This window comes from Hermetia illucens, chromosome 4 (assembly GCF_905115235.1).
Source record: "Hermetia illucens chromosome 4, iHerIll2.2.curated.20191125, whole genome shotgun sequence".
NCBI classification, from domain to species: domain Eukaryota; kingdom Metazoa; phylum Arthropoda; class Insecta; order Diptera; family Stratiomyidae; genus Hermetia; species Hermetia illucens.
The window spans coordinates 39341257-39358195 of record NC_051852.1 but is presented as its reverse complement, the minus strand read 5'-3'; the positions used below and the strand labels follow the sequence as shown (position 1 = coordinate 39358195).

Here is a 16939-nt window from a genome sequence, read left to right as displayed (position 1 = left end):
ATTGCCTACATCATTGCTGCCGTTGACAGAATTTTGGGTGATGGTTTGGCTAGCGAGGTTACTGTCACAGAGGGTCACAGCCTGATCTACGTTGCAGCTCGTCTCAATAATCAACACCTTGGAGCGAATAACAGAGGCATGTGCAGGAAGACTTTACCGTTCTAGGTATTTCGGCTCAACAAAATTGACCGTGTTCAGGAGCACCTCTTCGAAATGCATCACCAAGAGTGCAGAGATGCGTTGCGGACATTATTGGAAACTACCACCTGTCCAATGATATGCCAATCGAAGAACTCTCCCAACACCTTGCTCTTCCAGAAACAAAGGCGATTTTATAAAAATCTCACTAAATCAGGTCGAAAAAAGTAACCTCGATCTGGACCACGGAGAAGGCCTCCGCAGAAGTGTTTGGAGCAAACCTTGCCGTCGCAATTTAGAAGCAGCGTGGCTCCCACATTTTATGCGCTCATGCAAGGTCCTCCCTGAAATGACCATGACAGTTGGGTTTGGCAAAATGTCGTATGAAAACAATTGTCCAGGGAAAACGTACCAACAGCGAAACACACAGCCATAATAACATCCAAATTTAGAGCATGGATTCGGATGACGTCTAAAAATACCCGCGCATATTGCAAGCGAAAACACTTACCGTGGTAATAATTAAATCTAAGTTGCTGCAAGCAATTTGAACGCATCTAGATCTTGTCCACAAAACTGATCTGTTCAGAAAAATAAAATCATGGTAAACAATACCTCGCCATTCCCGTCCTTCTATATACTTCCAGTCTCATACAGGAAAGGAATATTTAGATCATTTAGAATCTGTCAATAGACGGGTAAGGGTAGTTCTTGCAAACAACAACATGTACAATAGAACCACCGAAAAATTGACGATCACCATCCAACGTCATTAGGTAGAAAAGGGGGTACTTGTTTTGAAAACATTGCATTATAATCAAGTGCGTGAGTTTTTCCATGAGAAACAATCCCCTAGCCAAATACATCAGGCTACTGTCATGGCAGATAATAAATTGTCACCTTTGAACTTGATCTCATGTCGAATGTTACTTCAGACCAACAGAACATCGACATATGAAAAGAGATACCCTTTCACGGAGATCATATCAAAAATGTGTTGTTGCCAAGTATTGACATCAAATTTGCCAACAAATGGTTGAATAATGGTGTACCATTCTTTGAGACCGAACAATTCTAGCTTCGCAATAAGAAATTATAAACGGTACGACTTTTCAATCACCAACTCCAGTGTAGGATATGCAACTGTGAAGAGGAGACCATCCAGCACATAACATCTGTTGAGCAGTATCGAGTACACCAGTCGTCATAACTCCATCTGCAAGATTCTCCATCAAAACCTTGCGTTGAAGTATAACTTACAGGTAGCCTGCTATCCTTACTATAAGTATACTCCGCAGGGAGTCGCTTGAATGCAACATTGCATGTAATCCACAGTTGGTGCCTCCATAATGGACACACGGTGAACGCTAGGAAGACTGGACTAGTTGTTTTTACTAGGATCGTCAGGTGCGGTAGCTGTACGCTACCAACCTTAGTAGGAAATCCAGTTAGTATAAGCCATCAAGTATTTAGAAATACATTTCGACTCCAAGCTAACTTGGAAGCATCATATCCAGAAATAACATCAGAAATCCAACTTATTATTCTATTCCTGTAGGACTGCGATAGGTAACAGCTGGGGGCTTTCACCACAATAGATTCATTGGATGCATACATCCATAATAAAACCTTTTTGACGTATGAAATGCATCGTCTAGTGGCCGAGGCTGAACTTTGTTATCAGTATGAACCTCGATTGTCTAAGTATTACTGGAGCAATGACTAGTACACCGACCGTGGCGCTCGAAGTTATCATAAATCTACTCCTCCCCCCCCCCCCCCCAAATTCATTTGGAAGGGAAACTGAAAGCAGCCAATGATGGAAATAGACTCGATACCAAAAGAGCGTGGAACGGCGGCCAATCATTCGGTCATGCATCCATTCGGAAATTCTTGAACAAACATGCGGTGGTTCTGATGCCGGCTAATCATATCATCTTTGAAAGGACATACACTGTCGTAATCACCAAAAGATAAATGACCATGAGTCTTTTCAGATGATAGACTTAATAATCTTCACCGCAAGTCATGTAAGATAGACGGGCGTAGGAATGTTCTCAGCTTTTGGCATCCGGCCATCCATTGTCGAGTCCACTCTGCAGGATGAAATTGCAAGGTTTCACGTAATCGAGTGGAGAAATTTGAACTCTTGCCTTGGGCCTCTAGAGAGGCATTTTTGTTGTCCCTCAAGAAATGGGACATGGAAACCCTAGTAGGGCTTTTAACGGGATATTCCTCCTTAAACTACCATATGGAAAAGTTCGGGGTGGTGGTTTCGGCTATATGCAACTAATGTGAGAAGGAAGGAGAGACGGCCGTGTACTTCATATGAAGCTACTTAGCCAGATATTAGGCAAAGATACCTTGCTAAGGTTTTCTTCAATGAAGAATCTGCACACTCTTAGCCTCAGGAGAATGTTCTCAGATTCGCAAAAGCCTGGGAACGTCGCAGACGAGAAGTCACTGAATTGGCGATTTCCGGTGAAAGTACAGTAGACCTAACAAAGGTCGGAGTGCTCAGACCTGGAGTTCTCCCCAATAGACTAAACTAAACTTACGTTAGTTTTACAAGGAAAGGTACAACCACTTTCAGCTATGTGAGAGTGCCTATCGTGATTGATATTGTCAAGTATATTAGTCGCCTGATGAAGGATATACCAGACATTCGCTGAAAGTAGAGTTTTTAGGGGGACACTTAATCAACACCGAAGGTATGACTTATGAAGCTTGCTTGACTAACAAGCACATATCAGTCGGCCAGAAATCGATTGGAGTTGAAGACAGGGAGGGGTTGTCTCTCCACTGTTATGGCTCTTGGTAATGGATACTCTGCTGTGGTTCCTGGAGGACGAAAAGTTTTCGCGCAAACATTTGCGGACGACCTAGCCTTAATAATTACCGGTAAGTTTGCGGACACAGTATGTAACCGCTTGAATGCAACTCTGCATGGAATCCACAGTTGGTGCCTCCGCCATGGACTCACGGTGAACGCTAGGAAGACTGGACTGGACTAGTTATGTTCACTAGGAATGTCAGGTGGGGCAGCTATACCCTACCCACCTTAGCAGGGACGGAAATCCAACTGGCACAAACAGTCAAATATTTAGGAGTACATCTCGACTCTAAGTTAACGTGGAAGCACTATATTCAGAAACAATATCAGAAATCCTGCAGATGGCTCTGGGGTTGTAGGAATGCGATAGGTAAGAGCTGGGGACTTTCACCAAAACGGATATACTGGATGCATACGTCCATAATAAAACCCATTTTGATATATGCATGCATCGTCTGGTGGCCAAGACTGAACTTTGTAAGCATTTGGAGACTTGGTTGCCTAGATATTACTGGAACAATGAGTACTACGCCGACTGCAATTTACCCCCAATTCACTTGGAGGTGAAACGGAAAGCAACCAATGACGTATATAGGCTCGATGCCATTCGGGGCGTGGAAAGGCGGCCAATCACATGGTCATGCGTTTGTCTGGAAATTCCTTGAGAAACATCCGGTAGCCCTGATGCCGACCGATCATATGGTTTCCAGGTTCGCCTTTAAAAAGACATACACTGTCGTAATCACCGAAAGAGAAGAATGGTCGACAAATAGCCAAGAGTTATTTCAGATAACAGACTAATAATCTTCACCGACGTGTCAGTCATGGAGGGCGAATCGAGCGCAGGTGTGTTCTCGTCGAATCCGATTATAGAACTGGCCCGATCCCTCGAAAAAATGACCACCGTACTTCAGACGGAGATATATGCCATTTAATTGGCAGCAGAAGAATGTCTGCAACAAAAATGGAGGGATCGCACCATTCGAATCTGTTCCGACAGTCTGGATGCGTTATCAGCACTAAACAGCAACGACATGTCAAGCCAGTTAGTGTAGAGTTGTCATAAGGTGCTGCTGAAACTTAGTCGACTGAACGAAACATTGCTGAAGTGGATGCCAGGACACTCAAACATTGCTGGTAATAAAAAGGTTGACAAAACGGCTCGCTAAGGGTTTGGATCCACAATGATGGGGTCAGAACCAACTTTTGGCATCCGACCATCCATTGTCAAGTCTACCCTGCAGGATGAAATTGCAAAGATTCGTGCAATCGAGTGGAGAAATTTGAACCCTTCCCAGCAGGCAGGTCTAATAGAGGATATACGAGGCATTCGCTGGAGGCAGAATTTTTAGGGAGGTTTCTGTAAATTTTAACCAGCACTAAATATTCTATTTCTCTAAATAAGTATAAATAGAAGGGGGAAAAATCTTACCTGGTGGTGGAGATGTACTAGGAGGTGAATTTATTTGAGCTGCGGAATCTCTTCGTCCTCCCAATCTTTGTCGAATTGTAGATTCCTCCAACTGTAATAGCAAAAACACATTAACTAACTTATTTTAATTACTGATTGAGGATTATGCACTTACCTGTTCTCTGACCATATCGTCCCATCCATTTCCACCCTGCCATACCAAGCCAACTTGATGGGACATAATGGGGAGATTGCACACAAAACATACTGCAGTCATTGTCCTGTTTATTCGTTTCCCATTTAATGTTCCAATTAGAGATGAATTGCCCCCGTAGGAGAAATGGTGAAAAAAGAAATAAAACAACCGAATTAAGAATAAACTTGATTTTTTTTAATCGAGTGTAATAAGTTTTGTGTAAGTGTTTGAGAGTATATATTTTTTATCTAGAATATTTCGCTTAATTAATGAGAGCAATATAGCGTGCAGAACCATAGATGCTGATGGTTATTTCTAAGCCAAGGCACATGCAAACATAGAGGGGGAAAGGATGCACTTTAACCTTAGTTCACTCACAAACCTTAGTTGATAGACCGGCGATAGCCTTTTGAGCTCTCTTAAAAGAAATTAATTTCAATTATTTTAATAAAATAACATACTTTTCTTAGAAAAAATGAAATAGATGAAAAGATAGAGTTGAAAATCAATGAAAAGTTGGTAACGAAAAATCGAACTTAATTCCAGGAAAGATAACTTTTGAAGCAAAGATTCCGACCTTACCGCGTAGAGTTCGAAACTTTTACATGCTTTCTCTCATTTAGTACAACAAAGCTTTTAGAACTCATTTTAGCTTCAATCGAAGGATACGCAACAAGGAAAGTGTGGAGAAAGTAGAGAAAGTAGCCTACAAAACTTTTATTCACTATGCGGTGTAAAGCATATTTGAGGTGAAAAGCTTCTAAGAACTTAAAGTAAAGCACCGGAGGATATCCACCGGTTCAATGCGTATTTTCCGTAGATACTTCTGAGCATAGCTGACAAATTGTTTCAGCAAACTCCAGCCTAATATGTATGTACATTCTTAATCAACTGTGAACCTACTAAGCGAAACAGCAGTAGAAATTTGAACGGAAATTAACTGCGAATAACGTTTGAAGAAATGCAAATGAACAGAGAAAAATAGAGTGAAGTGAAAGTAATTTGTAATTGTTTTCCGTAAAAAGCAAAGCAGTAAAGTAAGCGTAACAAATGCAACCAAGTTTCAATAATGACCATGTTACCAGTCACAATTACTCCAGAGGGAGCTATACCTTCCGGGATGTACTCCCAACATACGATAGAAGTGTAGATACTCTTGTAACGTTTCATAACTTTTAAATAGAAAATCATTCAATGCGTTTGAAACTACGGAAACTGTCGTTCGTCATTTCTCAATTCAAAAATGCGTGAAGAAAACGAAAAATAGAAGTCAAGAGAAGAGTAGCAAAAGGGTGATGTAAAGCAATGCAGTTTTTCCAGCTTTTCCAATGCTTTTTTGCAACGCTGATCATTTGTTTGAAAAATGTGTGAATGATTTGAATCTTTTTCATTTTTCAGTCAAAATGAACTCAGAGTAAATTGAAGATTTCAATGCTTTTTTTCAAATCGTACGTGATGAACTTTAGATAATAGGAAATATCTTACAGGATGTTTCCCTCAATTAAAATTATTCTCCTCTTGGAAGCATCGAAAATCTTCAATGTACTCATATATGATAAAAAATTCCAAATTAAAGTAATATCGAACTTTTTTCTTATATTTGGCGTTGACTGCTGCCTCTCTACGGATCTGTACTGTCGAAGTTTTGCCATTGTTCATATCTGAGGCCGTTTTTATACGAATTATCACATCCAGTAGTGGTAGAGTGGAGGGGGTTCGAAGACAAATCTTTCTAGCAGTGGTTGTAGTAGTAGTGAAGGCTCCTTTGCGTGGGCTTCATAATTACCGCTGTCGTTATCACAACACCATTAGTATCCTTTCATCTTTCTTACCAGCATCTCACTACATATAAGATACGATAATGATAATACGTTCCACGAGAAAGAGGAAGAGTTTTGTCTGGAAACAGTTTTATTTCAAATATATATATTTTTTCTAATCTTGGAATTGATTTTTATAGAAATCAGATTGTAATAATATAATCAAACGCAAAACAATGCATCAAGGACTTTCATTTTTTCTAAAACTAAGCTAAGGAGATGTTTCCTGATTACATCTATAGACATTTTCTACACATTTAGATTCTCAAAAAGTAAATTAAATGAAAAGAAACCAAATATTTAGCAACATCATATGTTATGATATGCATATCGATATCTAAAATATAATATTATTGATCAATAACCATTTTACTAAATATGTAAATATCTTTTATGGCTACTTATCTCTGCACTACAAAAAAATAGAAACGCATGCACTTCAAAATCGCTACAAGCTCAAATCGTTCCAATATTTGTCATAATTATTAACAGATTATTATTATTGCAACTCCAAAGTATACTATTAGGTTGTTGCACATGAAATGGCCGATTTGGCAATCAAGTGAAGTTAGTTGCGATTTTGCTGTATCAAACCAGCACCAGTTGGCGCTGTTGGTGTCGGATAATGAAGTATCAATACTCCTACATTTAATCAGGGAGTCATTTCAGTTCTAACCATCGTTGTGATAACAGTGAGACAGGAAAAAAGAATGGAAAAGAGCCAAGAACGTATACTTTTTCTGCAGAGTTCAAACTCGGTCATAAAGCGGCTGAGGCGACCAAGAGCATTAACAGCGCATTTGAAACTGATACAGTAAACGAACGAACCACACGGCGGTGGTTCGAAAAATTCCGGCCAGGCGACGTAAACTTTCAAAGTGAGCCACGTGGACATCCAGGACCATCGATCGACAACGACGAGCTGCGTTTGCTAGTCGAATCCGACGACAATCGTCACCGATCAGCACAATGGCTAGATGCTGATGAACCACCAAAGCATATGCCGAAACCGAGCCTCCATTCGGTGAAGGTAATGGTGACTTTTGGTAATATCATAGATACCGTGTGAACTCGGGAACGTCCAAATGGGTTGGAGCAACTATTTTGATAATTTGATGATGTTTTACAAGCGATTCTTTGTAATCAGAATGGTTGTATTAGAATTTGCGCTCAATTTGAAAGGGTCATTCTAGAAAATATTCACATAAAAAATGCGCTTTTTCTGCAAGGTTTTGAAAAATATTTAATTAACACAACGGACGTTTCAAATAAACAAATTTTTTGTGATGGAAGGACTCAGAGGCCAGACACCGCTGCAGATCACCTGTCCTATTCTCTTGTTGAAAGTCATCCAGGGGCTATTCCTCTCGCAATAGAGGGCCAGTGACACTTTTCAGGGATCTTTGAATATCGACCAGGGTCTTTAAGCACGTCGTGAAATTCAAACCCGATGTGTTCGCTGAGCTGTTAAAAGCGTGCATGTCCGGGGGAAATTTGTTGCAGCGTGAAGGTCGGTAAACCTTCACGTGAGCCATCCGATATGTCCTCAGGACACTTCTTCTTTTTCTTCAGCCTTCGTCGCTTTCGAAATTTGGCTCTATCGAATGCCAGATCTGGGTGCAATCTCGAGGCTTTTAAATCCCCATCCAGCGTATCAAGTCACCGTTATTTCAGCCATTTTTAGTCGTTTACCATCGACTTCGATTTTCAGACCAATCTTGCCAAGTGAATTCTCGTTAACACAAATTGCGTGACCATACCATCGAAGACGCCTCTCTCGCAACTTTTCCACGATCGGTGCAACCCCATATCGATCGCGGATATCTTCATTTCGGATGTGATCAAAACGGGTCATGCCACTAGTCCAACGCAATCAACGCCGATCATTGTCTTTTATAATCGGCCTACGCTCAGAATCATAGAGAGCGACAGGACGGACGACATTGCGGTAAATTTAAGATTTGAGACGTGCGTTAATACGTCGATCATAAAGAATACCAGTTGTGGAACGTTACTTCATCCCGGTTGCGTTATTGCGTGAAGCAATTTCATAACGCAGTTTTCCATTGGCTGATAGCATTGACCCGAGGTATTTAAATTGCTCAGCTCTGGGCAGATCACTGTCGGTGACAGTGATTTTGCCTGTTTCATGGGGATCGGTCGTCAAAAATTCTGTTTTGTTTAAATTCAATCTGAGACCATGTTGCATGAGGAGATCATTCCATTTGTGGACAAGTTGCTCGAGATCATTTTTGGTATTAGATGCTAGGAAAACATCATCTGCATAAAGCAGCGTTTAGGGCGCTTGAAGTTGAATGTTCTATGTGTCGGTGTCCATAACAAGAACAAAGAGGAGTGAGAGGGCGCTTCCTTGATGAACACCAACAGAGACACGAAGCGGTTATGATACCCCTACACGGACGATAATTTCAACATTCTGCTGGACTACCTTTCTTTTTCCATATTGGAAAAGTAGTACTTTCTTGCCAGTCAGATGGTGTTCTTCCTTCCTGAATAACCCGATTAAAGAATTCACTAAGCTACAGTGTTGAGTCCCAGCTCTTCGCTTTCCAGAGCTCAGATGCGATGTCGTCAGGTCCTGTTGCTTTTCCCGATTTCATTCGTTTCATTGCCTCCTCGACTTCAGTTGCGCTGACATGTCCTGGGGTTCAACGTGAGTACCTGCCGTGAAGGTTTAATCCCACGGTCCTCTTGGGACACGGATTGATTTTGGGACTACAATCAGAGCCCCGCCATGTAAGCACAGCGGTCCTGGTTTATACTGAGTGCAGGCTCAGCATTCATACCAGTGGATGCGAGGCCTATCTAACCTCTGCCGCAACTAAGGGGTACGGCTCCCGAGTTGTACAGCGCAACTCCACGCTCGAGCTCCGAGGAGCTCTGCCCGCGATGTAGGCATAACAACAACCACCATGAAACTCCCACTAGGGGGCCAACCGCAAATAACCGGGCCGAGAACACATCCTCCAGGAATTCTTCTGGAGCATATGCTCTCAGAGGGCCATCCCGGTTCCCATAGTACCAGATAACCTCCAGTGAGGCTTCGTGGCAGAGCCACTTCAGATGAGTTCCTTGCAAACTCGGGTCTGATCATCCTCTTCGAGTACGTGGGGACGGCAATGATTGTGGAAGTGTAGCATGAACAAATTCTTCAGTTGAAATCCGCTCAAAGTATTCTCGCCATCTATCCGTTGCGGCTCGACGGTTGGTAAGCAAAGTACCGTTCTTGTCATTAACGCAACAGAAGTGTTCGATATCCTGTGTACGTTCATTACGGCTTTTAGCAAGTCGATACAGATCTCTCTCGCCATCCCGAGTGTCCAGTTTATCGTAAAGATGTTTGTAATGATCCGCTCGGGTGACAGCGACTGCTTTCTTTGCTTCCCGATTGGCATTCTTATAAATTTGCCAATTGACCAGCGTTTTATCGTCGAGAAAGGGTTTCTTTTCACGGACCTTCATTTCAACATCATCATTCCAAAGCCAAGTATCTCGGTTGATGTACCGCTTACTCGGCTTGGTGACCCCGAGGGTGGCAGAGGTTGCTTTGTGGATGGACTTTTCAAAAATAAGATACTGAGATCAGGAAAAGAGATAAATAAAGTATAGTTGAAGTTATTCCACTATGATAAATCCTACCTGATCTCTCTTGGTGACAGGTCCCGGGACAGGGCGGCCAAGATAATGCATACAATATCGTTACAAACATGATGATCGAATATGTCTTCAGGACACTACGGGGCAAATATTTGAGCGATTAATTTACAATAAATTCCTCCCCATGGTTGAGAGCCAAGGAGGCCTTTCAGGTTCCGTAAAGTCAGATTGACCATTCATGCTACTAAATTGTATGACTTGGCTGAAACGTTATTCACTGAAAGGATAGTACTTGTATGGTGAACCCCAAGAGCAGGTTGTCTCTTTACGTGTTCCACAGGACTCCGTACTGAGTCCACTACTGTAGAACATCGGGTTCTTAATCCGGTGGGGTAGGCCACGGTGGTGAGTTACGCCGATGATATACCATTGGTTGTAGTCGCAAAGTATGTCGAGAATACTGAGTTATATTTACGAGAAGCAATTAATTCTATTAGCCTGTGGAGCTTGTGGAAGAAAAATGGAAGCGGTCTTCACCCACCAGAAGCGAAATTACGACCGCAGTAGAAATGACACTCCCATCATCACTTCCAAGTCCGCTGAATGCTGGAAGAGAGAGATCAGTAAACAGATGGCAGGAGCATTGGGAAAAGACCAGGCTGATCCCAACCATCAAATTTTAACGGGGCGTGTACATGTATAGGTTTAAATTGGGCGAGTTGCCCAATTGCCCAAACTGCCAGGGAGTCCGCGAAGACTCAGAACACGTATACTTCACTGTCCAAGATTCATGAATGAGAGAAGAAACCTAGAGAAAGCTCTAGGTGTAGCGCTTATACGGGGAAAGGTGGTGAGGAGAATTGGGTTGCGATCAACTCCATGATCGCATAGACCCAGAGTAAACTACGTAAAGCGGAAAAGATGAAGAAGGCGTACTTGCGAACGTCATGCATAGTAGAGGGAGACCTAGCTAAAGTGAGTTAACTTCGCCCTATTATGTAATACTTTCTGGTGGTTCCATGAGCAAATGGGGATTCGAGGCGGTTTTTGGTACGTAAAGTTTCCACACACTAGCGTGTACCGGCCAGTGTTTATTGCAGATGTCAACCTCCTTAAAATAGAGGTAGATAAACAGGCAGACAGTGAACTGATTTTAATAAGATTTTGTTTTCCATAAAAATTTAAAAATATTCCTCCTTGTCGCAGGTAAACGAAGCGTGACCTTTGAAGTTCCCATACTGTCGGCAAAATAAGGCCCCAAAAAATTAAAGTAAAATAATGTTGGAAATAAAAAATAAAATTGAAAAAAAAACTTATTTACAGAGCAACCGGCAAGTTCCTGCATTTTCAAACTGGAGTTATTTTTCCAATATTGTTCAATTAACATCCCAAATTGTATTCGAGCAAGCTTAATATTATATTTATGGTATTTTCCCTAAATTGGATCAAGTAAGTGTGGAGTATAAGCCGCCTTTCAATTGTAAAAATTATTGGCTACAAGTGCACCACATGGAAACTGATACGATTGTTGAGTCTTCAACAAGAAGGGTTTTCAACAGTTTCGTGACGGGGAAAGCAAAAGGATCTAGCAACACTGCAGGTAAGGTCAGGAAAGCAGCTCGTGAGATTGTTTGGCAATGCAGATAGAGGGGGATGAACATTAGTTTAAAGTTGATGACCATCAAATAAGAATTTTGGAGTGCCTTCTTGACAAATCGGACCACGTGAGAAACATTATCCTCTCTACACTGTCCTTTTCGATCTGGAGTGGTGCTCATTGTGACAACATCTTTTGCCAAAGCAACTGAGCTAACTTGTACCCCGCGATCCAAACGCTTCAGATTTCTTTCGGCATACACCCAAGAAAGGTTTTCCTGGCAGTAATATTCCTTTTTCTCAAGGACCTTGGCACTCTACTCTGGACATCCAGAGGAAAAAGGCCACACATAATGCTTTCCGTTAATAATTTTCCTTTAACTTCCCATGACAGTCTACCTTAGCTATTTCAAATTAGAATGACCGCATCCAGCAGCAATGCTTACAGCTAGAATTTAGGAAACCACCATTTCTCACGACCTACCTTAATGAGACGTGACACAATTACTGTCAATTATAGTGTCCTGACTAGAACTGACCACTAGAAGTACTTCGCACTTTGACTTTAAATCAATAATAAATTGCCGCGCGAATATTAGTGGATAAATAAAATGGGCGCTCTTTGTAACATACCACCTTGACGTCTTCTACGGTTCTAAGAACTGATAAGTGGCCAAAGGCAACGAACTGTACCTCACGATTATGAAATTCAAACCGTGCGTTTTTGGTTATTTTTGGACGACCTAGGAATACCTTCGCTTAAATACATAGCGGTTGCTAAATATCTATCGGCGTAAGAACTAGATTTTATATAGGACGATATATACCAACCGATAGTTTCTAGTAAAGATCACTATCTCCATCGACTGCAAAAGTAGATTTTCACAGGAGAAAAATGTTGCTTTGTGTTATGGTTCCGCCATGGGAATTTTCGCAGAATGGCAAGGCAACTAAACAGCATTTGCTAATATCCTGGACAGACCTAATAAATGGAAAAAGTTGGCAAAGGAAAGAAAACAACAGATAGAGTGATAAGGACCCGAAAAGTAGCGAAATCTGGGTTTGCCAAAAAAATTGGCCGGGGACCGAAAAGTAACGAAATCTGGGTTCCCAGAAAAATGATAGGTTTGCAAGATAATATTCAAATAAAACTGTGGTTGGTTTTGCCTATAACTCTAAAGGGTTTTGATGCAACGTGGTAATGGTTCTATCAAAACTTGAAGTATCGGCAAACGAGTCGCACGAAGTGCTTTGGGTTTCCCATGAGAAATTGCTTTCAGTTTGAAAATAAGCTTAAACTTTGAAATTGCCGATTCAACCTTTTCACGTCCACACCCTTAAATGGTCCTTATATTTTCGCTTTAGAAAACAGAAAAAAATTATGGAGTATGAAATTACCACCTAATGCCATTGAAATTTCAAATTTTCTGCGAAACTCACTCTCTCCTTTAAAACTTTCACTTTCCATTATAAACTCTTTAAAATAAGTCAGTGTCATAATCAATTTCGGGTCTACTTTCGTCCCCTTTCCTTCCTCCCTTGGCAAACACAAACATAGTCCATTCGTGGTGACTAACAAACTTTCAAGAGGGAACTTAAAAACAAGTTGTCAACGACTTTGTCATTCAGGGATTTTCCTTTCGCCTGTTCCTAATTCGTTCATAGGAAAAGTTCTTGTGTACAATAGTCCTTTGAACTGAGCAGTTTAATATAGCACACCATCTTTTCCGGTTGTAGGTAGTAGGCGGCTGGTTTTAAGGGGATGAACTCAATGCGCAACCATAGAACTTAAAGTTCAAATTAGAATTTAAGGGCTTCTGTTATGCTGGATTTCATTGATCCTTTTGAAATATTGTTTCTTTAAATAATAATTCCTTTTGAGGGTGGGTTGGAGGACGGAGTGGCTGCAATAATTTCGAATGAAATTCGAGGAAATTTATCAATAAAATGTCGGCATTAAGCACAGCGTGAAAACTCTGCTTTGCATTTCAGGGTGTAATTTCCTTGTGCGAGCCTTAAAGCCCCATTAAACTCCAACCTAAGGAGAATTTCGTAGAACAAAAACTAGGAAAATTGATTCATTTTCCTACATTCAACACTGCCTGTTGTTGTCCCAGGTTTAAGTTGGGTAAATACATTTGATGTGCTATTTTTTCCCTCCCGTTCGGTCGTAAATGGTTTTTGAGGTAGACGTCTATTATTTCCTACAGTTCCGTGGCAGGCTAGAACGAGCGTGGAATAAGGACACGATGTCACAGCTGCTGGGAATGCTTGTACATATAAAGTATCCTGGCTAGTTTCGTGCGAAAATGTGGAAGCAGCAGGTGGTGGTAACTATGTACTATGGAGACATCTTAATTTCAACGGGGCAATGAATTTAAATATGAACTTGAATTTGCAAAAGGGATGTCAGCCATGGAAAGGGAGTATGACGAGATTAGAAGGTAACAAAGTTGAAAGTACGTTGACAAAGTTAAAGTTGAAACCCGAATCTCGTTAGCGGAAAATTTGGCAGGCAAATTTATGGCCACATAAGTTGTAATTTATGCCGAATTATTCATGGATGTTTAAGTTTTTCCGCGACAGCGATTATGATAATTATTGTTTTAAGTGTTTTAAGCCGTACTTAAACTTTCGATATGAAATATTTTGAATTATTCGAAAACAGAGAAACATATTAATGTTGGTTTTGGAGGTAATAATGATGATATGAAAACATTCAATTTATATTGGATTCCGATGGGTAGACGTAACTTTGAGAGGTTAACTTTTCCCATCACCACAAACAGTGGATATTCGGTGAATTTCTGCTAAAAATTCCTCGTTTGAAAGGATAAAACGAAGGGGATTTCACTGATGATAACGATATATGACGTTGAAAAATCGTTTTTATTATTCATGAATTTCAGCAATCAGATTCCTTATGAAATATTCATTTTATTAAACATATGTGTTACCTGTGTTTTAAAATTTGAACAAATATAACCAAGGCAGGTCTTCATCTATGTCTTTCAATCGTGTGATGTTATTGCAACCTTAAGAGTTTGCCCTTCTTTCCATTGTTATTATATACTTAGCACTGGATTTCGTGGCACATTGCCGTATGCCATTTATACGCCAATTTAAAAACTGCCTTATTAAAATTCCATTTGAAATCTGTATAGACTTCATAGGATTATGTAGGATTAAATTAGACAAAATATATTAATGAGCAATTTTCTGTTGCAATGACAGGTGAACTACATTTTCAGTTAACCTTTCTTTTAAAACAATGGAAAAGGGTCTCGTTCTCGTTGGTTGCTTGAATATGGCGTACCTCAAAACGGATGTGGTGTTTATTCTTCCTTCCAGACATGCCTGCCTCACCAGGACTTGAACGCAGAATTCGAGGCCCCTAAGAGTGTTGACCCCTGGTTGTGCGTGACGAGATGGCAGCGGCGACTTCCAATTGACAACGGTCTCCCATATCAGGCTCAACAATTCAGTCCCTTCAACGCCACCTCACTTGTAGAGGATTAGGTCGACCAAGACGGATTCTCACTTGCTATAATAGCGATTCTAGCATCCAATTGGATTGCGGATGATATGCAGTCTTCAGATGGCGTTTGATCCTTCTGTGCTCCAAGGAGAAAGCAAATTTGACCTGTATTCCCTGGTCTCTGATAATTACGGCGGAAAGACCAAAGCACAGAATCCGCCCTCGATTGGTGGTCTCAGCATATGACTATGTTGTCATATCCGTCAGAGGTATTGCCTCAGCCCACCGTGTGAACCGGTTGTGGCGGCATATAGGAGGCGCGAACCTCAATGCGATCGAATTGTCAAGAATGACATTTTGTCAGAAAGGCACTTTAATCTTGTCCGCCGCCGAACGAAGGGCCAAAAGGAAGGAATTTAAAATTATGGAAATCTTAGAGACATTTGTGATAGTTTTACGGAGAATTATGCAATAAAGTGTATGGTCGACAAAGAAAACGAATCTTTTAATACATTGGGGCCAATGGTTTTCCAGCTTTCAGAACGGTTTCTATGGGAAAAGTGCGGTTGATTGGAAAATCGATCGTGAACAATTACTGTGAAATCGCAAGAAACAATTTCAGCTACAGTTTTTACCAATTCGAGCAGTCGGCGTGCAATGTTTTAGATTATCTTATTGCGGATTAGGCTAGTATCAGTTCATAGTCAGGCTCCAGGACGACTGTGGCCCATGAAAACAAGCTCCTGCTGCTGTTTCAATCACGCCCTCACCGATCGCCATGAAGAAATTATCGAGCTGATTTCAGACGTGCTTGAGGATGGCTCGCATGTCCGCTTGAAGGAGCAGCTAATTTGGCGATTTTCGGTAAGTGAGGAAGCAAAGCTTAATCATTTACTGAATGGCCTGTCGTTAGGCGGTAGTACCCCCAGCTAGTTGCTTCTAGAGAAGAGGCAGCTGGGAGGGTATAACGTTGGCTCAGAGTTGCTAAAGTCTCTCTGGCAGGAATGACTTCCGGAGTGCACCCGCGCCATCTTAGCGTGCGCGCAACAAGGTACACGAACTGAACGTCCGCCCCGTGGAAGCGGAGGTGGATGAGTTCAAGTCCATGGTGACGACACTGGCCAACGCAGTCGCAAAGTTCGCAGCGACGGTTGGTAGTTTGCCCTCAGGAAATGGATCTCGATCGCAATCACGGTCGGGTAGTCCAGGACCCTCATCGGATTGACATTTAATGCAACAAAAGCAAGACCCGCTGGGTGCCTCGGCGACGGCTACCGAAAGCGCAGTACCAAGCCGCCTTACAACCTTCGACCCTATGAGCAGACGTTGCTTCCTGGTCTACACGAACGCTGGGGTGTCGGTTCGCCCCTGGCTGAAGACCCTAATCCCGCAAAACTTACGGCTGTCTGCCGTGAACACTTCTCCCATCCGCACGTATGGCTATAGGCAGGTGGTCGTGAATCCCGCATTGCACCGAACGTTTTCGTGGAGGTTCGTCTTAGCGGACATTAGCATACCCATATTAGGCGCACATTTCCTGTGTCGCTATGGGCTGTTTGTGGACCCGCAGAACAAGGCCTTGAAAGTCCTCGTAACCTTATTACAGACATGAGGGAAAATGTCTACCTGCAGAGACAAAACTCTTTGAATTATTTTCGAGGATGTTGTCGACCATGGCATTTGCGCACTCCTCACAAAGTATCGCAACATTACTACGGAAAGTAGTATCTCCTAGTAGGTCAAGCATGACGTGCAGCACCAAATCAAGACTACCGGATCTCCAATCTTCTCAAAGGTGCGTCCACTTTCACCCTAAAACTTGCTGTTGCGAAGAATAAGTTTGATGACT

General features: G+C 41.7%; 1 protein-coding gene across 8 annotated transcripts in view; it reads right to left on the bottom strand.

The window, feature by feature from the left end:
* LOC119655154 overlaps positions 1 to 16939 on the bottom strand; it is a 584113-nt gene that overhangs the window by 344518 nt on the left and 222656 nt on the right. For 6 of the 8 annotated variants that reach the window (XM_038060895.1, XM_038060896.1, XM_038060898.1 and 3 more), the window contains exons 2-5: positions 6166 to 6477; positions 4961 to 4996; positions 4558 to 4663; positions 4404 to 4494 (exon numbers count right to left, since the gene is read on the bottom strand). In XM_038060895.1, the coding sequence (XP_037916823.1) occupies positions 4404 to 4494; positions 4558 to 4663; positions 4961 to 4996; positions 6166 to 6230 (298 nt within the window). In that variant the 5' untranslated portion in view covers positions 6231 to 6477. The remainder of the gene's footprint in view (positions 1 to 4403; positions 4495 to 4557; positions 4664 to 4960; positions 4997 to 6165; positions 6478 to 16939) is intronic. The other 2 variants (XM_038060901.1, XM_038060902.1) reach the window with 2 other exon arrangements.